The sequence below is a fragment of the Ischnura elegans genome, chromosome 6 (assembly GCF_921293095.1).
Source record: "Ischnura elegans chromosome 6, ioIscEleg1.1, whole genome shotgun sequence".
Classification (NCBI taxonomy): Eukaryota; Metazoa; Arthropoda; class Insecta; order Odonata; family Coenagrionidae; genus Ischnura; species Ischnura elegans.
The window spans coordinates 77561795-77587084 of record NC_060251.1 but is presented as its reverse complement, the minus strand read 5'-3'; the positions used below and the strand labels follow the sequence as shown (position 1 = coordinate 77587084).

The following is a 25290-nucleotide window of genomic DNA, read 5'->3' as shown; positions in this document are numbered from 1 at the left end:
ATGCAATGGATTGATTTACTGGTATATACATAGTTGGAGATGCATACTTAACAGCTAATGTTCACCTGGCCTAAGTCTGCTCTTAGCAAAATTTACCGAGGATATCAAAGCTCAATATCTCCTCAGATGGATGGAGAACTGTGCTTGAAGTGCCCTCATATAGCAATGAAGCGGGAGTTTTGGATTTACGTGAAAAGGCTCCACCTTCACCACTGGATCCAAGTAATGGGATGACCACCAACCAACCAACCAACTTCACTAACCCAATTCAATGTTGTGAGGGCTGTTCGGGTGCTCCACCGGGTAATTTCCTTCATGGCTGCCATCAGCATCAGATCTTTTCTCTAACCCAATTCAAGTTTGGATTTGAGTGGTGGCCTCACACCTCCACTGTGATTGGTCTTTTTTTGGTGACGAATTACTTGAGCAAAACTTATGCTACTGTCTTGAAATTTTCAGGGAAAGCTGAGTAGACCACGTTTGACATTTGTCTGTATCTCAAATATTAACAATTTACGAATGTGAAAATAATTAAAAGGTAAAATTATCAAATTTGAGACACAGGAAAATTTTGAAAATGCTTCAAAACTTTATACACCCTGAACATTTCAAGTTGATAGCACAAGTTTTAAGTGAATAATCCATCACCAAAAAAGAACAGCCAAGTAGCATCCACTTAAATACAGAAAATCCTTCACTCACCAGTCTAAAGGTAAGTTTATTGGATGATATCAAACTAAGGTGACACCATCACAGATGGGTCATTAAACACCACCTCTAGTGGGAGGAGATCCTGGACCTCTAAGATTTTCATGAAATTAGTACACATGTTAGCCTTCAAAAATATAAAGTACAACATAATTGGAGCATTTTGATAAATTGTGCAAAACCTTTCGAATGCTATTATTTTGAGATTCAAGCAATTGTACCAATTTTCATATTAAGTATTAAGGCCTGGTTACACATTAACACATATTAACACATACGGGTTAATGTCTAAATGTATGAACGCGTGAATGAACATGAAACTGTACCGTGTAACCACCCAACTTGTGCGAATGCAGGAATGGAAAATAGAACCTGTTCTAATTTGGTTCATGCATTCGTACATGTTCCGTTATGGTCCACCAAAATCATTCACGCAAACGTACATTAACTTGTACGTGTTAATGTACCGTGTAACCAGGCCTTTATGGCCAGTCCAAAATGGCATAAATGAACGATATAAACTTGTTTCACTTAAAAACAAGTAAGGTAACTAAATCATTAAAAAATGTTTTCTCATAGATTAGAAGGTTACCAAATGCAGCAAATGAACCTCCCCACTTCACAATATGAGCTTCATCTGATTCATTAAATCTGTAATTAAGAAGCATGCCTTTTGATTGATATTCTAGGACTTTGGATAGCATAACCAGCAGGAGATATGGCAATGATTCATTTAGATTTATGACGGGCAAGTTTCTAACTATGCAACCAGCATCAATAAAAAAACACTAAAAAGACATCAAACCAATCTTGTTCCACATAGACAACTAACTCAATTCAAATATTTTTTATAACCAGATTTTAATACTTATATTAAGAGGAAAAGGATACAAAGAATCATTTCAACAGCTAGTAAACCCAGACTGTCATCCCCAGTGAAAAATGTACAAGATGGAAATAAATTTTGAAGTAAATTCATTTACCTCCAAGATGCATAAATAATACAAAATTATAAAAGCTTACCAGTAGATTGTTTCAGTTTCAAGGCTCATAATTATTGTTATGTGTTCCTATTAATTAAGAAATTACTCATTTTGTGCAGTTGAAATCCACTGACTGTATTCAAGAGCAATAAAACATTTAAAAAATAAATTGAACTGTATGCAAACTTACCTTTGGTTTTTGAGGAGATGCTATCACCATAACCCTTTTCAGCAACACGAAAAGCATCAATGGCATTAGCATATTGTTCCATTTGCATGAAACACTGACCCAACCTCTTATAAATTTTTGGCTGCAGATTTTGAGGGTAACCCATCTCTATTGCATATTTGATGTCCCTTACACAGATCTAAAATGCAATAAAACACATATCTTGAAAAAAATTTATATGATGGATTTTTAGATCGTTTAAAAAATTATAAAATACATGAAAAGTAATTTTAATTTAATTGTTAATTTCAAGAGTCTAGCCACATTGGAGAATATTTTAATTTTTTTAAAAAGAAGTACAAATAAAAATGAAATGTAAGTCATAATTATGCGCAGTAAATATTTATTTTCACATTAGGACTAAAGCTCAGCTATTACATGAATGTTCATGTGTTAGCAAAGTAAATGGGGTGGGGTGTAGCAGATATGAAACCCTCCACAAAATTTTTGGTAGATACAGTTTTAAGCATACCCCCTCCAGGCCTAAATGAACCCTTTCCCTGGGTGAGCTGCCAAAACACTTTAATAGCAATAGCTTTGGATGCATGCTTACTTGAGGGACCCAGAGCAAGGAACCATAGGAAGGTTCCCCATGAAATTCCCATGGAACTACATCCATAAGGATAAAACTGGATAATCCAGGAAGAATGGAGTCTGTCTTCTCTATTGAAGTAACTCAGCACTTTCTAGGTACCAATAGCTTCCCTGACTAGATGAGGCAGTATTGGTTCCCCATACCCAAAAGTTTTGTATCATCAGCATTAATGTTAAATCCAAGTTCTGACCACTCAAGTTCAGCTATCTTATTCAGATAATCTTTGACCGGCACATTTGTTGAGAGGAAGGTTTTCTCATCATCAGATTTTCCATTGGTGCAGAGAGCTTAGTAAATTTTTTTGTCTAACTCCTTTACAATTTACATTAATCCTCTTACAATTTTTTGATATTACAACTATGCCCTGCAACAGCACCCTTAAATGGAGTGTAAGCACCCTTAATCTTAATCCACAACTCTTATCCAGACTTCCTCCAATCCACATCTTTGCATTATACATGAGTAACGGGGCCACAGAGATGTAGTAGTTCACTCTGGAGTTCTAAGGAGTTAACAATGAAAAGAGTATATTCAGCAAATAATTTTAATTAATTAGCTAGAATTACATTATTTAGCATTTTAACCTGAATGAAAATGAATTCCTTGCATCCACTCAATCCTCCCGCATACCATCATCAAACCAAAAAGGCTCAGAGAGGAAATTATTCCCCCAAACACCATCAACAAGAAGCATTGATGAAAAAGACTACGCTGGTTGCAAATTTCAAAAGACCGAGAGATTACTAATTAATAATGCACATATTAATGATACCAAATAATGTCATCAACAAATACATGCCCATTGTAAATTACTATATTGGGTATGAATTGGAGGCTCTAAGCAACCACAAAAACCCATTTAAATGCATAAATTTATGTCCTCAAGAAGAACCTGTTTCCCATTTCATTCCTGAGTGAGGTCGTGAGCAACCAACAGCATTAGATATTTTTACATGGGTGAGTTACACATAATTTTTGTTACAAGACACCATTATAAATTAATATAATTGGACCTTATAAATGATAGGGATTCATTAAAAAAAGAAGATATTTCTTCCAACATGACTTTGAAGCCAGCCAAAAGTTTTTGGCCACTTTGCTTTCTATGAACTGAGACGCTGTCACTTAAATATTACTCAGCATTACTGATGTACTTTTCGACAAGTTTCTTGCAGTTGAGAAGAAGGAGAGGAGATTTTCATCGTTGTGCCAATTTCACGAGAGGCAAAACTGAAATGAGCACCATTAGTTCAACGATAACAGAATAAAAGCAATCTGTCCGAATAAAACTGCATTATTTAATTATTAGATTATCTAAGTTCTGAACTAACCACAGCCAACCTCGCTCGATAATGAGCAGGACTGCAAAAGGATGATGAAGGAGTGATCATATGAAGGGAATCAACGGGTCTTTTTAACACATTCTGGACAATACTTGTCAGTTGGAGTCTGGGTTGACAATAATGTTCATGGAATCGATGACATAAATGATGAATTACCTCGTAGCATTTCAGGTGAAAGAGTGCAGCAGATCTATTCCCAATAGCAAGGGCCAGGATTTCTCCTTCAGGAGCTAATTCAATACTTTTGTTGTACAGCCAAAGACTGGCGTTATATTTTTTCTGGTTGAAGTACTCATTGCCACGTTCTCGAAGCTTACTCGATTCTTCGACTGACTTGGATGTCTTGAAAGATTCTGTAACAACTTCCTGAAGAGTTTCCCTTAAAAGGATTTAAATTAAAACTGAGTTATGAGTCAATTACTAGGAATGAAATTTCTGATTGCTCTTAACAACATCGCTATTAAGAATTTTTCACGGAAATAAATAACGGAAAATAGCTGAAATACGGTTGCATTACCTTAGCATACTATCATTCAGTAAATATTTAAGCGTTTGTTTATCATCTAGGGCTTCACACTCGTCAAACACGATTTCCATCCTCTCACGTAAATCCTTACCACCTCTTAATGACCCAAAAATTTCTTCCCACAAAACTTCTTTCACATTTATACCAACTCCAGCCATAATGGAACCTGATATTATGACTAGGATAGTCTATTCACAGTAAAGGAGTAGGGAAAGTTTCAAATAAATTCCTAAAAAAACTTCCAAATGCTCTAAGAATTTTTCATTCTATGGCGGATGTAATTACTCAACTGTTCAAGTTGAAAATTCGAAAATACCGCGGCAGCAGATAATCGACAAACGGCATACGCAAAAAGGGGGGAACTTTAAATAAAGGCTTTTCACATACCCCGGAATTTTTATTTGAGGCCAACTCTACTACTGTGGAAAACTTTACTGTTGCGGATAATTTTCTCCCTATGGATAGATTATAATGAATTTCTTATACGTCGCAGAACAGCTGCATAGAAATGGAGGGCATCTATGAACCATATAATGTCCTCGCACCTTCATTCCTAAAGAATCTCTGACTCTTGCCAAGCAGTCTCGCGACAAATTTTAACAATATTCCTCTTCTGTAGCATTGAATTTTTTAGGCGTAACTTTACGCAGGTGTCTAATAAGAATATGTGACATAAGCTCCGCGATTTCCTTATTTATTCGTAACTGCCAATCGTTTATATTTAATACTGTCCATCAAGGGTTGTCATATTACAATAAAATGTCAGTGGTGGATTTGTATACGACAGGTGAGATACCAAAGGATTTCGAGAGGAACATTATAATCCCTATTCCTAAGAAGAAAAGAGCGGAGAAGTGCGAAGATTTTAGGACCATAAGCCTTACTACACATGCGTCAAAGATACTGACAAGGATCATCTATAGAAGAATAGAACGAAAAGCAGAAGAGTACTTGGATGAGGACCAATTTGGATTCAGAAAAAACAAAGGCACAAGGGAAGCAATATTGGCCCTAAGACTGCTCATAGAGAAGAGAATGGAAAAGAACAAGCCAACATTCGTTGCGTTTGTGGACTTAGAGAAAGCATTTGATAACGTGGATTGGAGCACAATGCTTGGAATCCTAAAGGAAATTGGGGTTCTTTATAATGACAGAAGAATCATCCACAGTTTATACAAAAACCAAGTAGTCGTGATAAAATCGCAGGGCCCAGCTGTGAAGAAGTAAGAATTAAGAAAGGAGTGCGACAAGGCTGTACATTGTCACCCGTAATTTTCAACGTTTACATTGAGAAAGCCATTAATGAAATCAAAGAAAAGGAATTGGGAGTGAATATCCATGGAGAAAAAATTAGCATGCTAAGATTTGCCGATGACATAGCCGTTATAGCAGAAACAGAGAAGGATTTGAAAAATATTCTGGCTAATATGGGTAGGGTAATGAGTAGATATCAACTGAAAATAAGCACGAAGAAAACCAAGATCTTAGTATGCAGCAGAAAAGAAGAAGTCAAGACCAACATTAAAATAGGGAGGCAAAAACTGAAAGAGGTGGATGAATTCTGTTATTTGGGAAGCAAGATAACTATAGTGACAGGAGAAGCAAGAAAGAAATTATCAGCAGAATAGCCCAGGCGAAGAGAGCATTCCACCAAAAGAGAGACCTGCTTACAGCGGGAAACTTAAATATGGAAGTAAAGAAACAATTCATAAGAACCTACATCTGGAGTATGCTCCTATACGGAAGTGAGGCATGGACAATGACCGCAGCAGAGAAAGCAAGGATAGATGCCTTTGAAATGTGGTGCTACAGAAGAATGATGAAAATCAAATGGATTGACCGAGTTAGTAACGAGGAAGTCCTAAGAAGGGTAGGAGAGAAGAGAAGCCTCATGAAAACCTTAATAAGAAGACGGAACAACCTTATAGGCCACATCTTGAGACATGATGGCCTGATGAAGACAATCATCGAAGGGCAAGTGGAAGGCAAGAATGGAAAAGGAAGACCTCGGACAAAATATATGGAACAAGTAAAGAGAGATGTGAAAGAGATGAATTACGTAGGTGTGAAAAGATTAGCTGATAGGAGAACTGAGTGGAGAGCTGCGTCAAACCAATCCTAGGATTGTTGACCAGTGATGATGGTGGATTATAGGGGCGATCGCCTTCTCTCCTCCCTCATAATTTTGGGAAAATTTAAATGATAGCATCTTCCGATATGATAAGTCTTTAATCTTTCTCTCTAATGAAAGTTTTTATTTCACCAGTTTTGAGATCAATTTAAAAAAAAATTGATATCTAAATGGAACCTGTCTACATATATTACATCTCAGATGCTTTACACCGAGAGGTATTTGTATACCGTCAAGTTGCAGTGGCAAATCATGAAACGGCCCCAAAACAAAAACCTTATAATCTGCATCTATTGATTTGCATAGGCTACTTAAGTTAATTACTATCTCCTTTACATGAAATGGATTTAAAAAATGTATAAACTTAGAGTGTAGAATCTCAACCTCATGCATAATCATTGTTTCTGATTCTGTAATCAGCCATTAGTTAGAAAAACTTATGGATAGAACCAATGATAGCCTATATGGCAGAGCCACGGAAGAACTTGACTTCTGATCAAATAGGGCTGGGTTCAAATCCCGAGTGAAGCCTTAGGGCACCCTCAACAAAAATTCTTGATCAAGATGATCCAGGGTAACAAAGTGCCCAGAACTAATGGAGGATACATATGGGGGCACACCCCCCCCCCCTTTGCTGGGCCCCCCCACATTGCAGATCCACAATTGTAACTATTTTATTTTGTTTGATGACATTCTCTAGTACATGTGTATAATCATTTTAAAGAAAAATTTCTTGAACTCTCCATGTGACTCGAATATTTTTCATTGCAATGAAAGTATAGGCAGCTCAAGATATCTTTTCCGACCCCCCTTTAATTTTTTCAGTATCCGCTACTGCCCAGAACATGTAAACCAGTACATAGATGCTTGTGGGTTAATCTGGGATGAGCTGTACCATGGTCACCTTTAATATTGAAGGAGGCCATGCTGTACCCTCACCTGTCCAACCAACTATCGGATTGAAGCAATAAATTTGATCTCTATTTCCCTCCCATTTCACACACCTCAAATGTCTCCACCAGCCTGCTGTCATCCCCCTTCCTCAGTATCCATGTTTCAGAACTGTAAAGCACCTCCTCTTCACTTGACTTTGCTTTACACTCTTAAAAAATAATTTAACCATGCACTCTTCTGCATTTCTAAATATCCCTTTATCCAGCACTATTCCCGTCTCTATACCCTTAATGCTGTTCCTGTTTGTCTCTTGGGTGGCCTCCTTTGCCATTTCCCTACATTTTTTTCACCCTGAATAAACTATCCAAGTCATAATTTCAGATTCCACTATGGCTGGAGTTTCTATAAATGTGAAAGCTTGTCATCACCACAGGTCAACAATCCTGATTTGTTTGATGCAACTCTCCACTCAATTCTCCCACCAGTTTATCTTTTCACACATGTACATATTCTCCTTCCCACCCTACTAGTACTACGATGTGGGAAGGCATCGACTATTCCGCTTGATCAAGTAGAAAGAGAGAAAAAAATTTAAATATTTTAACTGCAATAATATCCAGTGAGTAGCATAGAAATTGGTCCTAACTGTGTATCCCTCACAGAGTTTTCCAATTTTAATATTATTTTCCTAGTTTATATGTCTTTTTGATCAGCAGCTGCAGGAGAACAGCACACAAGTTGAAAATAGCTTATTCTTAGCATAAATAAGCTGTAATAATAACCATAATTTTTCAATTTAATTATTTGTAGTCTCTGAGATTATGTTCTCAACTCCAGTCTCAACAGGAGTTCTTCAAGTTTGTTACTGTAAAGAATGCTATGGATGATAATGATAGTACTCTATATCCAATATCACAAAAATATTTAATTTTCACTATTAAATTTGTGATTAGCATTTGCTGATATTGAATTCGATCATAAATTAAGCAAAATGGTTTAGTCTACCTAAGCAGTCAATAAAAATATTATACACCAGTATATACACCTGTAATCAGTCTTTGTTCCATTAGTAGTGTTGATAATTGCGTCACATTCACTACAGCTCAAAAAAGGCAAAACTCACAGAAAATAAAACTGCCTACAAAGGATAACTTTGCCTGGGACATACACATTGGAGGGGTATATTAGTCCAAGGGCTAATAAATGCAAGTGAGGAGGGATTTGCCTATTTGTAGTCTGAAGGGATGGTGAGTCTGCTGAGGCAGAAGTGAGATGGAAAAACAAATTTAGCGGATGAGACTGAGGGAAGAATTACATAATTTAAATAAATTTTGTTAATTACAAACACAGATATTGTTATCCAGCAGGAAATATCCTGGAAAGACTGTCATTCATAAATTATAGCTAACCTATAAAATTCTAGAGAAGAAAGCCAGGAATTAGTTTAGCAAATTTCTGCAAATAGCCATAATTTAATATAGCAACAAGAATAAAATTTTCTTAAAACTCAAATTGTCTCCATTGTCTTGAAACTCAAAAACTAGTTTTGAATGATAGGAACTGCAAGCCTCCAGACTACACATCTTATTCATTTTTCGAAGCTAATTTTATAAGACAAATACCTATATATATTTCATGTGCCTAATTCAAGTTTGATCTGTTATTGTAATTCGATTTTCTCAGTAACCTATTACCAATTAAACTTCAATTTCGTCGCCAAAATGCCATTTTACCATTGTAATACGTACCTAAACTTCAATGTCACATCCGAAAAATTACATGTGATAAAGATAGTGTAATTTATTTTGCAAATAACATATTATGAATAAATATAAAAATAAAATGAAAAGCGATGATAACAATAATGTAGGAGTTTATGGTTTTTTTTCGCTCAAACCAATGAACACATAAGTGTACCACGAAATGGATTTTGTCTAAGTCACATCTGATGCATAGGTACCATAGTAAACACATGTACGCATAGTTAAACATTGGTATTATGTAGTATTAGAATATAGTCTATACAAAATTTCTAAAAATATAAATATTTTTTAGGATGAAGTTTTGCTAAAAAGAGTAAAAATATCACATTTGTACATAAAGAATGGCTGTGAAATAAAAAAATTAAGAACAAAAGTCACTTATTTTATTTTCAAAAGAAATTTAACTGGTTCAGCCAAGAGACATCTTTGACAACACAAAGCCAGCTGATACAGTGAAATATTCCAATGTTATTAGGGGCCGAATGACAGCATTATTTACAACAAAATATGTACATACAATTATATGGCAAAATATAAACAGTAACAACAAATTTAGGATTACATTCCATCACATGAAGAGCTCATGCTTATGTCTCCCATTTAAATGCAAAGATATAAGATTTCTTGATTTATGATCCATCAGTTCAATCTTCACTCATTACGAAGCACCAATTAAAATTTTTACCACTTCAGTATGAAATCGAGCAGAGATAAAAAGCAGAATGTCTTCATGTATTTATATTTCCCACATAATATAAATTTTAGAGAAATCTCTATTGAATAGCATTCAACAACTAAAATAAAATGACTAGGTTGTAAGCACTTGAATGCATTTCACATAACTATCAACAATTAATATATCATAGAATGTTTGAAAGCATTTGAATATGATGGAAATCACATTCCATTTCACAGCATGGTTATCATATTAAGGCACATATGAGTTAAACAAAAAAATCACTATGACATAACCCAGAAAGAAATTTGAAGCAAAATTAAAACCATAGGCAAAGCACACTAGGATTCAAGGAACATATTTCACAATAATAATTCCATAAGATCGAGTAATGAAGCTTGATGAAATGAAAAGATATAAATATGACAGTAGCTTGAAGATCAAAATTTATTAAAATAATTAAAATGAGTTTTGGATGGAGGAGAAAAAAGAATGATAAAAAGACAAGTGATTCTAAGATACCACTCCATTTAAAGTAAACATATTTCAATCAACATGAATATGCTGTAAATCAATTGCACATTTGGACCTGTCCATACTCACAGGTAATCAAAGACAGAAACGAACCCATTCCCCACGTCATAACCAGTAAAATAAAGCTTCCATCCCACATTAAATCCATTAAGACTTATGAGAGTAAAATGAATTATCCATGACAGAGAAAAATGAAGATATTTTTACCGTAGAGTTAGTCCCATTACACCATAGCAATACAACAAAGAGTGGTAGTCTATAAGCTAACATACTGATAAGTCTTGACTCTATAAAAATAGTTTAAAACGCCTTCCATTGCAAAATACACGTAGTAACAACAGTATCCTTACAGTTTAAAGTTCTTATCCTCTAATGGAAGACAACACCAGTGAGGGTGCTTTTTCAATGATGGCACTTGGTTAATTGTTAAGCAAGAATAATGCAACACATTATATATTTTAAGCCCATTCACCCAAAAAAATTCCCCGAAGATAAGAAATTTGACTACATTTTCAAGTACATAATTCCAATTATTTCAGATAAAAAAAGACCCTTGCACGTCATGTTTTTGAAACACATTTTGCAATGTAACCAACTTCCTTCATGCTAATAACCACGGAAAAATAATATTCATGTAGCTAATACCACGCACTCCTTTGATTCAGATTTCAATAAGGTAATTCAAGGTACGTAGTAAAAATGTTTACCTAATTTGTAGGCAAAACTCAAAAATGACATTATTCTTCAATAAATGCTAAACTAAACAAAATCACTTGAACTCATATAGTCGGGTTTCCACTAAAATAGGATTTCAGAAAAGTTCTTCAATTTTCAAAGACACCACCACACTATTTAGAGGCTCAGTCAATACCAATAATGCTGAGTAATGACAAATTTACATATGTGCTATGAAGTCCATCTATAACCACTGCAAAACTTTTACTCCTGCAAATGAAGGTATCCAGAAACTACAACGTAGGGCTTAGATAATAATGGCCACTTTAAAGTCTAAACAATAAGGTAAGGAAAACTCTTAATTTCATCATGACCCAAAACAAGGGTCTTCAGACCTTTCATTGATATTACCAGCCACATCTCCAGCATTTTTCTATGAACATATATTTATCAAGTGGAAAAACTAAAAAAAAAAACTACCCAGAGAATATTGAGTAAATTTAGTTTCCGAAGTACTTTCTTATGTTTTGCAGTAATGATAAAAAATCAGTAGTACATAGTTATACTTTCACTCAAAATATATATTAGAAAAAAAATTTAAATGACATTTTCTAGAATTGAACACAATATTATTTTCAACATTTTACTTGAACTTTTAAACAATTGCAGAACAAATATGAAGGCATTATGTATATTTATCATTGTCAAAAAATTATGCTAAAAAACTAAACATTTAGCTAGCAAAAAGATATCCACAGGCATGAACCTTGACGGATACTCATTTGATAAGAAGAAAAGGTTGTATGGGCCAAGGAAAATGTTAAGACACTCTTCTGAGCTGACTTATAAAATGAGATAAAGGAATACATGCATAAAAACTTGCTTTACAAAAGTTTTTTGAGAGGGGTAGTAAGAAAAAGTACTAAGTTCTGTGCAAAGGAAAGCTTTTCCCATAAAATAACATTGGCATAAAAGAGGCTACAGAAATATTGGGATAGGAAAAACCAAGATCAATATAAATCTACTCAAATCCCATGCTCCAAATAATATGGCAAGCTAAGGAGTTGTTAAGTCAATGCAGTCTTAAGTGAAAAAAATGTACCCCGAATAAAAATTGAGACATGGTAATACAGGAATAATCACAGTCAAAGTTGAGTAGAAGTTAAGAAAAACAGCAAAGTTAGGGAGAGATCCCTGGTGCAACTTGCAATTCATTAACTACAATTACAGACTAAACCAGATATAAACATAAAGAAGTAAAGAGTCACTTATCCTACTACACCATCAAATTAATTGTCTTTCAGAAATGTACAAGCAATTGAAGATAATGTTTAATTAATAAATAATGGTATAACTTTGCACATAGTCAACTTGTGGGTAACAGTTGTATTGAGAACTTTAAGAACCACGAAAGAATTTCAATCTAGTGAACACACACTTTGGGGAACTGATGCAGAGGAAATATTATTCAAATTATAAATACTATCACACAACAATATATTTAATAAGTCCATGTTCCAATAAGAAACAAACATTGAACTAAAACCCAGAAGTTAAAGCACTGCAAAATAAACTAGATGATAATGGCACTTGCAGTGAAGTACCAACTGCTTTGGCAAGCACATCCCTTAATTATAATGCACTACTCCCAAAAATTACGTGTAACTAGTGATAAAAGACTTCAGCCATAAAATGAAAATATTCAGCAACTTTGTTTGAAAATTGAAACTAAACAGAACGATAAAGCAGATATTATGTAATGTACTGATCACCCCTTATGTCTGCTTGCCAATCATGTTCATCATGAAATTTAAGGTCTGAACTTACAACATGGAAATATCATTCCACCAAAATCATTTCATAATGTATAAAAGACATGAGTGGATTGAAGTAAATCTATCTAACAGTATTGGCTAGGTAAATCAATATTCATAATCATAAACAGGCTCAACATTTTAACAATTTATGGCATCAATTATCAACCACTGCATTTAATAAAAAATTATAATAGTAAATTAAGTTCAAAAACCTAATGTAGCAGTAAATGAGGCAATCCAAAACTTAAAACATAAATATATAACATAGAGTCACTACTACCACTACTAATATTTTTCCAAGTAATCATACTTGAGTGTGTTTGAATCACAATCACTCAGTTCAGACTTGACAAATGGCATGAAGAAGGACCTCCAAGAGCTATTAGAAACCTAGACATTCCCTAAACATCAGCTATTTTCATCCCCCTTTAAAAATTAATGAATAATTCTTTATTTGATACATAAGTCTTTGAATTCGAGGTTATTCCTTATCTTAATCAAAGACTATACACAATTGTGATTACCATCCTCAATTAATGACAATTACTATACCAACAATAGTGTAGGTTTAGCACATCAAAATCAGCATTATCCAAACCATTCCTATTTTAATACTCAGGTAAAAGATGACGGCATTGAGATCGGGTGCAAAAATAGCAGTGAACTTGGCACAATGCAAGGAGTACCTTTACCTGCAGCCCACAGAATATACACCCTTAAATTATTCAAAGAAAAATGTGATGCACATTTTTGAAAACCCAGTATGGGAACAGACAATGTGACTCTTCTTAATACTATAACAATAACTTTGAAATCAACTCACTATTTGGAAGTAATACTGACACTTATTGCTGTGAGTGACTCACTAATATTGTGGTTTTAAATGAAGTTGACTATGCCAGGAATTAAATATCTAACAAAAGTTGCATGTGGCTTGTACACCAAAGGTCAATTTCAAGGTCAAAGATAAGCAGGTGCTCAAGGTAAGAAAGTTTGGAAATTTTATAAAAAAGGTAGGTGCGACAACTACATAAAACATATTTGTTCTTTCCATAGAGTGCATCTGAAATTTATGCTTTGCTTGCTCAATTCTGTTACCGGGACACTTAAATAGACGTTAAATGACATGTACATGGTAAACTGAAGATACACTACAATCAACCCAAAAACAACAAATGAAAGAAATCTAATTACAGAAATGGAAACACCGAATAGATTGAATAGCCTTGTTGTACCATAAAATTAATTTCATAATGAACTCAGGATTTTCTAAACAAGCCTTGAGGTGAACGCATTTCTCTGGCTAAACATTTAGATCGAAGATCATAAAAAAACAAAGAAGCACCAACAATCGCAAAAGTTACCCAGTAAAATACCTAATGGGATTGAATAAGCAAACACAACCTAGATCAAAATAAATAATGCTCGAGTGATATACAACAAAGCACATTGAACTAATTATAAAAAAAATACACAGCTAGCAATATCAGGATGATGGGTGTATACAAAAAAATAGTTGAAAATGTAAGCAAATAACATGCATTTTTCGGAAGAGGTTACCAAAAATTATAACTAAACCCAGGAATAGAATTCAAGGCACTAAGGTTCATCACTTCAAGGTCGAGTTTTGTAGGTAACAAGCTTGTGTAAAATTTTTAAAAGGTGGATCTCATTAGCAAATAGATGGTAAATTTAAGTATAAAAACCAGGGTTGATGAAATTCATGATCTTTAAAATTATTTTTGTTTGCATTCAATTTATTTACTTCAACCAATTGTTTTTTATTTTAATATCCTTGAATTCCTAATTCAGTAAAAAAATTACTTATGAGACATTTGATTATTCCATACATACTTAAATAAGGTCATGGTTTTATCCTGATAGATAGTTAACGATTGAATTAGCTGTAAGAAATTCAAATGCAACTTACCTTCTGCAATTTATATAGTGATCACATCAATCAACTAGCCTACTAGTTCTGTTGAATCCCCTAGCCACTAATTTACGTACATATACTACCCCCACTACACGTAATGCAATTGTTACTGGTTCACTGAGGATAACTTTGCCACAAAATATGAAATTAGCTCTAAATTACAATCTAAAAATGAAGAAGGAATTGATAAATATTTTTGACATAACTTTTCCAGTTGAAAGACCAAATTTTTAGAGCAATTCTCATACTCTCAACAATATAATTTTTGAGTGGCATTCTATAGAATTACCAAGTCTTGACAAGAAGGTAAGGAATACATAGTGAATTAGTATAAGCAATGTCTTTACAGGGAATACATGATCCATATTCTCCTCATTTTGGCCTAACACAAAAGTAATTTATGTTACAAATTCTAATTTGGATTCAAATCGCCTAATTCTTAAATACATGTAATAAATACAAACAAAAATTAGGTGATTTAAAACAATCAGCCCTGATGACAACCATTGATGCATAATTGCCAATTAATAGATGTAAAACCTTGAAAATTTACTTTCAGTCAATTATTTTACCAGACAAACATTCATGCCTTTAAGGGATGAACCACAGTAACTACAGATTCTTGTGGACTGACCTTCAACATGTAACATGTTTCATTAGCGAAATATTAAATAAAAGAAAGATACTTGGTTAATTTATATGAGCAAGACTTAACTTCTGAGCAAATCATACAAAGAAGGCTGGCAAGAAAATAAGTGCACACCACCTATTTCTGGTTATGATAAAAAAGAAAGTTCTATGCATGCATGTTTAGACCAGCAATCTTTTGCTTTGCCATGGGAACTTAGTTAGCATAGAACAATATCAATAATTATACTCGTACAAAATGGGAAAACTTCTAAAAAATTCAGCTTAGAAGTTATTTCTACTCAAGAAAATATTTCTACACTGGTATGTCATACTCATTGTAAATGTTTTGTGTCAGTACTTAAGTCCTTCCAGTTTACATATACGTAACTTCATAGTTTTCCATTCAGTCACAGAGCTATACTATGAGCTTTCAATGCTAAAAGCCACAGATTATTTCCAGGAACTTATATAAAACATTTTATGTTCATAATGTACAGAATGGGACAGGAATACGCCAGAGATAACAAGTGGACAGCTCTAATAGTGATTATTTCCAGTCCCTGTATACTTCAGAATTGACATAAATTTGCATTTAAATAAAAGGTCTCACAGTCACCTATCACACATATACGATGACTTAGATAGACATGATGGTGATGATGAATCTTGTGGGGTATCAACCATAGATATTAATTCAAACAACTGGACAGGTTGCTGCAGTTCTGTCTCTTTGGTTTGCTTGATGAGATAAATACGCTCATCATTGAGCAAAGAAGATTTGATCAACTCACTACTTGTATTCTCTCCAATAATATTATTTTCCTTGAAATTCAAAATAGTCGTTGAACAATCAGTTGGTGACTCAAGCAATGGGATATTTTCACCACAGTTTGATTCCATCAAGTCTTTCTCTAAAGTCCTCAAGCAAACAACAACACAACAAGGATCATTAGCTTTAACATTACAGGATGATCTATGATCGGGGGATACTTTGCACTCGCAGCCAAAACTAGAGCTCCCGGGGGATGAATGCTCATTCACAGAAGAGGATTCACCAGCCTCATAAGATGAGCCAATGGAAACAGAACTACTCTCATAATCATTTTTTGATGGGCAAATCTTGGGATCTGATGTTTGTTTCTCATGGCTTTCTGATGTTTGTTTCTCATGGCTGAATCTTTTCGCTTTCATCTCTTGTGCTTCTACTTCGCAAGGACCAAGAGCCCATCTTTTGCCCAAAAGAGTGCCTCCTCCAGAGCAGCCCTGAAAATTTTCACTAGTTTTGGCTGTCACCTGTGAGAAGTAGCCTTCCGACTCATGAGAAGAAACGTTAATGATGTCAGAATTACCATAGCTTTGCTCTTTTCCTTTCAGAGTTTCTGATGGTAAAACTGGAGAGCTTTCCTCTAATAATGACTCTAAACTTAGCCTAGGAACATTTGATGCTTGAGCTACTGTATTGGTAGGTAGCGCTGCATCCACCATCTTATCTGATTCACCTGAACTTTTGATGCCCGGAAGCTCTGCAGAGAGAGATGGGTCTGACTGTTCACCTTCATCTCCTTTATCATTTAAAAGAGAGGGCCTCGATTCCTGGGATCGCTGACTATGCCGCAAAAGACTCCCAAGGGGCAATAGGCCACTCCCTCCAGTTGCACCAGTGGTCAGGTAACCTTCCACCAGCATATCATCATCCATAGATGACATAGCTGAAATGTTGCGCTGAGTCAAAGGAATTATGGCATATGCTGAAAAATGGAGAGAAGGAAGATACAAAATGAATAACATGGACCAAAAATAACTCTGAATGAAAATCCATCCAGTCTTGAACCTGAACCAGTGTCACGCTAAAATACAAGTCATGCACATTTAAACTGGGAAACCAAAAGAATCATCTGGTGCTTAACTGACATGTCAATTGAATGAAGTGATCTCCTGTGATCCACCAGATGAGTTGCTCCATTACAGGCAATGCTTCCACCAGCAACTAATTAGCTGTCATCAGGAATACACTAGGTTTGCCAGAGAAAGGAACTTACTCCCAAGACTGAATGTGTGATATTAACTTGCCCGTAGCTCAGTCCAGGAGAGCTCGGACCTTACCAATCCAAACCAACCTTCAGGTTAAATAATTAAGCGAATGATACTTTCCCGATCTTCAAATGATCACAGCAAAGTTCATGTATTCTCAGGCTAAAATTTGGTTTGGGAACCATGGTGGCCCTCAGCAATAAGGACCCAATATTGAGTTTTATGGGACTGAAAAATAACCATATCTATGAAAAACATGACCTTGAGGACTGAATTTGTGACTGTTTTGACATACGTCTTCACATTTATGAAATATGGCCCACCACAATCAGATCTATCCCTCGAGGTACAACCCCGCACTGCCAAAATATGACCCACACATCTTACTTCCACTTCTACAGACTTCTCTGCCATTGGAGGTGCATTTGGATAATGAAAAACTTCATTTTGCTTGAGGAAAAGGTTTAACTTAATGATTTATTTAACACCTTTAATGCAAAATTGATCTTCATGCCAAATTTTTATCCAGATTTTTGGCCCTTTTTTATACAGCTTTGTGACAATTTTATTTACCACAATCTAGGAGCCCTGGCAATGGAGCAACTTACCTCGAGTAAGACCTGAAAGCATTTCATTCAATGGGCAACCAAAGTTGCTTTCTTCAGTCATGACAATGAGGTTAATACAGACTGTATGATCTGACCTAATGATTTAATTTAAGAAAAAAAGTAGCCCACGACGCTAAAAAATTCATTATTGGTAGAAACACTTATCTATGAAAAACAATGGCATTGATGTAACACAACACAAAGCTCATTGGCATTTGTGAAAACTTCAATGTTTGTTAACATTAGGTCTTTTGGACTGTTGCTTTAACTGAACAGGATCAAAATAACCTGTACATCAAAAAGAACAAAACAGCCCACCCTCAATTGTGTGGTTCATTTCATATCAATAGAATTGATTGAAAAAGAAATACAGATAACAGGAAAATAAATCTAATAACTAATAATAATCGTGTACACATATTCCTTTAAGGAATAGAAATACATAAAACTTCAATAAATAGAAAAAAAAAAATGCAAGTTTCACCTTGGGTATTATCGGAAGGTAAATTAGTGTCCAATGATGAATCAGGAGCATCACAAACAGATTTCGAAATACATGACGAATCTCCGAAAACAGCAAAATTAGACCTCTGAAAAATATAAAATAGAGCATTGCACAATTAGATTTCACCATCAAAAATTCAAATTTCAAATACCAATCTTTAACTAGTGACAACAACCATAGTTTCACAACCATTATATTTTTTTACAGGAATTAACAAGCAAATTATGCCACATATTATACAAAGTCAGATATCACAACAATGAAAGAAAGATTTTAGATGAGAAGGACATTGGGTGCCTTGATTTTAAACTTTTTCTTGTTCTTTACTGTTGACATTGCAATCAAGCCTCCCCTTACCAATAATCACTGATTTTAAGGATCCGAAAAATTCAAAGGCTAAGGATAGAAGTGGATGTAAATTACCACTCTTCTTCATTCTCATTACCTGGATGACCACACGTAAGTCAAGCAAAATATAATATAGCTAGAGCTTCAGCTTACCCCAGAATCCTCGTCATCTTCACAAGTGGTATCTTGAGTTTCTTCTAGGTGATCTGCTTCACTCACACCCGCATTAGATGAACTATGCTCTTCACCATCAGTCGGAGGATGCCTTCTGGCTGTGTGAGCTTTGAGGGAATACGGAGTGGAAAAGGCAGCTGAGCAGTCGGACACATGACAAGGGTACGGCTTTTCTCCAGTATGGGTTCGTCGGTGAGTTTTCAAGTGATGACTGGCTGTAAATGCTTTCCCACAACCAGCCTCCACGCACCTGAAGGTTATTCAATGACAAAATACAGCGTATAAAATCGTATCAGGCTCAATTTTGTGGAAGTTCTTTATATCCATGATAAAAAGAAGAACACAATGGTAATTTCCACACCTTTAATATGTCACAACTCAGCAACCGACCATGGTTTCAACTGTACTGGAGTACTGGATTTTTCACCTTGAAAATTGATTGTTTGAGGCATAACTTGGTGAAAGCGATTCATAATTAAATTAAAAAGAAGAACTTTGTGCTTTCACATTAATATTTATTCACGACCATGGTTTCAACGTTAGACTGATGATAACGATTATTCACGACCATGGTTTCAACGTTAGACTGATGATAACGTCTAACGTTGAAACCATGGTCGTGAATAAATATTAATGTGAAAGCACAAAGATCTTCTTTTTAATTTAATTCACCTCGAAAATGACACTTGTGTGTTGAAACCATGGTCGGTTGCTGAGTTGTGACATATTAAAAGTGTGGAAATTACCATTGTGTTCTTCTTTTTATCATGGACAAAATACAAGATTAGTCTTACATATATTCAAATTGGAGAGAGCAACCACAAGTGTAAAGGTTTGATAAGATTTTCCATTAGATGTTACATACTCATCATAAAACATTTTCGAATCCAAGAAAACTAATAGGGTGGTTTCCTATTATTTTTTTCTTGCCTAAATCGAAAGATTAATACTCCTGGAGTATGTATTTCACGCTTTTAGATTTTTAAATGACGATATCTATTTTTCGCGATTAAATGAAAAGTGAAAAATTTCAAGCGCGCGAAAACGCGACGCGTAAGTAGGAATGAAGGGAAAAAGTCCGTGCGACGCATTTCTGGTTCCCCCTCCCGCCTTGTGAGGTGACCTTGATCGAGGCTCTGAGCGCTGATAGGATGCAGGATGCTAGCGGGTAGCTGAGTACCTTGCTGGCTGGTAGCGCTTGGCTTAAAAAAGGTTTATTAATACCTTATCAAACGAAGAAAACTTTCCGACCTTAGCCAATTTTTTTAACATGTGATTATTAAGACATGCTTCCCTGAGCTCTGTGCCTCATGCATGCATTGGTAACCTCAGACGATGTATAACTCCTATCCTCTCGTGTAGAAACTAGGTCCCTGTGACGTCACGTGGAGTGGAAACGCATGGGCACCAATCTGGCCTTTTTCAAATGAGGATAAAATTTGACCCTTGCCATTTGTCTAAACCGGTATTTCAAAAACCAAATAATTTGTGTATTATGAATACACTAATGGTGGGTAACGAATCGCAATCAATGCCTTTCGATTTCTTTGATGAAGGAAACTACCCTATTATGCACTGGGTAGGCTGCAGAAAATTAACCCTTTCGCGCCGGACCTTCGTTGAGGGAAATTCTTCCTCAATATGAGTGTCTTGAAAGTTTTCTTTACTCCCCTGTACGAAGCTTTTTTGTGTCGACAGAAGGCAGTGGTTCCCTCCCTAACCATTTTTGGACCCAACTCAGTGGGGCGCCGATCCCTTTCCTCGGCCTTTGCCACAGACCTTAGAAGGATTAAAAGCCCCTTCCAAACACGAGTCCGCGGTCAACTGGCTAAAATATTAATGCAAAATATATGCAAATATTCGTTGTTCGCATCGATTTTTTTACATTCAAAATGAATTGTTTTTTTTTCTGAGCGTGCAGAAATTTTAAACGAAGTTCTAATGCTGATATAGACGGATTTAGTATATTTAATAGTTGTTCTATAACTCCGTTGATATTAACGTTAGAATTTCATTTGAAATTTCCATGTGGTCAGCAAAAAAAGATGAATTCATTTATAGCATTGGATTTCAAAAGTAAGCAACAAATTTTTTTTGGAAAACACACTGCAAATAACAGTAGTTGACCGGGTAGAGAGGATAGGAAAGGGTCGACCTGAGCGGCCGAAGAAGGGACTGGGCTTGCACTAAGCCAGACCACGAGGGCCGACCGCGTCCGTGGGTCTATTGTGTCCGCCACGGTCACTTTTTTCGAACCTACACTCGTTGGTTAGGGTAGGAAAATTCATGCCGCACAGGTGTGGCATTCGGCGCGAAAGGGTTAATATACCAGGCAGGTTCTAGCAGATATTTTCTAACAGTCGTTGCAGTAGTTTTCAGTCATTATCACTTATTTGTCACCAAGGTAATAATAACCTCAACAATCTGATATAAATGGATTCCAAGGATTTTATAATAGTCGCTACTCGGCACTTCATCTAAAAACAGTTTTCACGATCTATGACAGGATTGTTTCTCTGAGTACCTGGGTGAGTTGCCTTGCAGATGTATTAGTAAATGCTAATAACACGTTCCCTTCGCTATGGAGAAAATTCCTTAGGCAAGGTAACACAAAAGAATAGCAAAGTACCACTGAAGACGAGATTTGCTCTGAAGGTTTCGATGGACTGACAGCTGCAATGCTGATCTTTTGAAGTGCCTGAAAGCTCATTTAAAAATTTTGTAGAAATGCAAAAATCTATTGAATAAAAAATAACGCTCCAATGCGGACTGGTTTCCGAAAACAAAGGTCAGTATGGATTATTTTCATAGAATTTCTGTCGTATGGGTTTTCCCCCCAATCAGTGCTGAATGTTTATAAACAATGATATTCTGGTGAAAATGAATATTCATACGAAAATGAGAAAGAAACGAAAATATTCCATGTATTTTTAGTGTGAAAGAATTCATTGGAAGTCCATTTTGGTATTATGAACAACATCTGTTTTAGGACTTCATAGGATTTGGAAATGAGTAAGCCACCTTGGCAGAGTGCCCGGTAGCCTTCTTTTCACGGTCATTCGTGAATATCTCAAGAGATTTTTCCCATGGCACTCAGAAATACATTACCTGGTAATGAGGTAATGAGTTTTTCCCAGCATTTGAAGTGGTGGAGCTTCATGCAACTATGGAACAAGGCCGCTTCTTAAAAGAGGTCATTTTGGTGGTGGTACTACGAGTGCCATGGTAGAATTTCTGTCGTATGGGTTTTCCCCCCAAAACCCTAACTTCCGACCATCAAGGGGTGGAATTCGAATCAGTGCTGAATGTTCATAAACAATGATATTCCGGTGAAAATGAATATTCAGACGAAAATGTGAAAGAAATGAAAATATTCCATGTATTTTTAGTGTGAAAGAATTCATTGGAAGTCCATTTTGGTATTATGAACAACATCTGTTTTAGGACTTCATAGGATTTGGAAATGAGTAAGTTTTCATTTAATAACTGTAATTACACTACATGCTGCAACCAATTTTTGAATGGCTTTGGCAGTCAGTTTAGAACTAGGCTTAGCTCACTTCAAATGATGATAATATGAGTGACAAGCTGTCTTTACTGAATTTTACCCGTTTAGCTGGATAAATTATAAATTATTTTCTGGTGATAAAAATATTAAAATTAATAATAATAAGCCGGACTTCGTTTATTAGTATTTTTTAAAGTCGCATTGCGTTTGCTTTTGGTGATTCTTTCTGACCGTCACTTTCAAAGGTTTCACCCGGCACACACTGAGTCAAGAACCGGTTTACAGGATTGGACGCCAGCAGCCAATCGGAGTGCCTCTACTAAGTAAATATCTTCAAATACAATACAGGGTGGGGACTGGGTGTATGGTATTGTATGAAATTTGGAGGCAGCGACAGAGCTGAGTTCATTTGTTCCATGAAGGAAGGGTGAAGAGATATTCTGCATTGGCATTTGCCTACTCTTAAGGCCTGGTTACACGATACATTAACACGTACGAGCTATTGTATGTTAGCATGAATGATTTTTGTGGACCGGAACGGAACATGTAGGAATGCATGAACCAAATTAGAACAGGTTCTATTTTCTGTGCAAGCATTCGCACAATTTGGGTGGTGGCATTTTGGCATTCATTCTCGAGTTCATACATTTAGACATTAACCCATACGTGTTAATGTATCGTGTAACCAGGCCTTTACTGAGAGACAACGATAGGACCCCCATAGCTTCACCTTTCATCCGATGGAGTGTTGTTTCACCAAAACTGATGGCGATCATACACAAAACCATAAAAATGGTGAAAAGATTGTTGTTTTAGCCTAGCACTGTGCAGTTCCACCAATTAATTGCACTCACACCAATCTTCCAGGAGTTCCAAAAGCCCAACCTACAATACCTCACCAATTATCCAAGCAATTTCCAGTTATACAGGATTATATCTACTATAACTAGCCCTCACCTCACTTTGTATATGATGATACACCATTAAAAATTTACCAATTCATCCTCTACAATAACAATGACCACCAATTTTCATGAAAAGGGAACGAGATAATAAAACTGCATTGCACACTCACCTAAAAGGTTTCTCCTTAGTGTGAGTCCTCACATGTTTCTTCAAATCACTAAGGGTAGTAAAAAATTTCAAACAGCCATATTCACCGCAGTTAAAAGTATTCCCACTGTGGAGCCTCAAATGAGCTTTCAGCCTAAATATAGAAAGATCGCAAATCATATACGTATATGTAAACGTTTTATTGATTAAAAAAACTATCAAAAGAGGAAGTAATTTTTTGAAAACATGGATTTCAGCTAAGAATGGACTTCAGAACACACACGGCCATTTAATCATAAGTTGAATTAGACTACTAACCTGTACAGAGTGTTAAAAGCCTTTTCACAGCCAGTATAATCGCATTCAAAAGGCTTAACTTTGGTGTGAACACGAATATGTATCTTCAAGCTGTAGGAAGTAAGAAATGCTTTGCCGCAACCTGGTTCGGCACATTTGAAACGATACTCTCCTGCAGAAACAGAATGTTCTAAGATTTTTCTTCAAGGCGAAGGGAGTTCATAACCACTATACAGAATGGTGTTCTAAAAATAAAAATATGGCACCTATATAAAATGAATACACTGTAGAAGAGTCAACCTACCTTTGTGCGTTTTCATGTGGGTTCTTAGGTTACCAACAGTACTATAGCTTCGGGGACAGTTGTCATATTCACATCTGTACCTTTTTATTTCTTTTGTATTGGTTTTAGGATCATGGGTTTCTATTGTTAAGGTGGCATGAGATGGATTTTCTGGCATTTGCGAGTTACCAGGATGAATGCTGAAGTATATCTCATCGGAGGTGATGGTATGGTGTATATACCTGTTGTAGAGGAATGGGGCAGTATTAATTTTTATGAACTAAGAACAATACATGTAAGGAGCCAAACTTTAACCACAACATTTTTACCGCTTACCCGGCATTCTCGTCCTGGCTTTTGTTAACGCGACTGAAATCATCGGAGCAAGACTGGCTCTGTTCAGGAACAACAGAGAACACGGGGATTTGCTCAAAGACCCTTCCGAAGTTTGAGGGATCAAGGCTGTCATCAATGTAATCTTGAAGATCGGGGGTCACAACAGCTAAAGATCCGCTTGTTTCAGCGTCGAGCTTCAAGAAGTTATCTTGAGAAGACCAAGCCGCCATTTCTCACTAAGATATTTTCTGTCAACCGTATCGCCTTTTTAGGCTGATAGACTGAGTTTCGATCTTGATCACATTTCAATTAGTATACACTTCGAATTATTACTACGAATAATTCTTTTCATCACGTGATTCATAACACGTCAAATCACTTGGCACAGAGATCAAAGGAAAACCAACTACAAGAGTTACGGACACCGAAGAATATATCAACAGAATTACTAAGCGCGATTCTACAATGGCAATCAGCACAGAGGTCGTTACGTCAGAGATAAAGATTTCACTCTAATATACTGTCGACCATATTACTACACAGTAATAAATGACGTGAAACCGGGGCGATAATTTGCTTATTAAACTGGCGAACGCATTTATGTCCGAATTAAGAGGTCCCAAATTTAAAAAGAAACGAAGCACAAAATCTTAAATCCATGGAACCCTGTACGAAGATAACATTTCCTTTTTCGTTGCTCTTGTGTT

General features: G+C 35.7%; 2 protein-coding genes across 3 annotated transcripts in view; both read right to left on the bottom strand.

The window, feature by feature from the left end:
• Window positions 1–4644, bottom strand: part of LOC124161028 (SET and MYND domain-containing protein 4-like) — a 41936-nt gene extending 37292 nt beyond the window's left edge. For both annotated transcript variants that reach the window (XM_046537170.1, XM_046537171.1), the window contains exons 1-3: window positions 4376–4644; window positions 4015–4237; window positions 1882–2059 (exon numbers count right to left, since the gene is read on the bottom strand). In XM_046537170.1, coding sequence (XP_046393126.1) covers window positions 1882–2059; window positions 4015–4237; window positions 4376–4542 — 568 coding nt within the window. In that variant the 5' untranslated portion in view covers window positions 4543–4644. The remainder of the gene's footprint in view (window positions 1–1881; window positions 2060–4014; window positions 4238–4375) is intronic.
• A 4894-nt stretch (window positions 4645–9538) lies between these two features.
• On the bottom strand, window positions 9539–25239 carry LOC124161026 (zinc finger protein ZXDC-like). The gene is made up of 7 exons (XM_046537168.1): window positions 24584–25239; window positions 24269–24489; window positions 23986–24136; window positions 23690–23821; window positions 19086–19356; window positions 18564–18669; window positions 9539–17188 (listed from the first exon to the last, which is right to left on the bottom strand). The coding sequence occupies exons 1-7, from the start codon at window positions 24811–24813 to the stop codon at window positions 16053–16055; spliced, it is 2247 nt and encodes a 748-aa protein (XP_046393124.1). The 5' UTR covers window positions 24814–25239; the 3' UTR covers window positions 9539–16052.
• Between the last annotated feature and the right edge of the window lie 51 nt (window positions 25240–25290).

Excerpts from the sequence above, each read along its gene's own strand:
- LOC124161026 (XM_046537168.1), bottom strand. The coding sequence starts at position 24,813 with ATGGCGGCTTGGTCTTCTCAAGATAACTTCTTGAAGCTCGACGCTGAA. Across the intron at positions 19,357-23,689 it reads ACTAAGGAGAAACCTTTTAG|GTGCGTGGAGGCTGGTTGTG; the intron begins GTGAGTGTGCAA and ends AATAACCTTCAG. Across the intron at positions 18,670-19,085 it reads AAGATGACGAGGATTCTGGG|AGGTCTAATTTTGCTGTTTT; the intron begins GTAAGCTGAAGC and ends TATATTTTTCAG.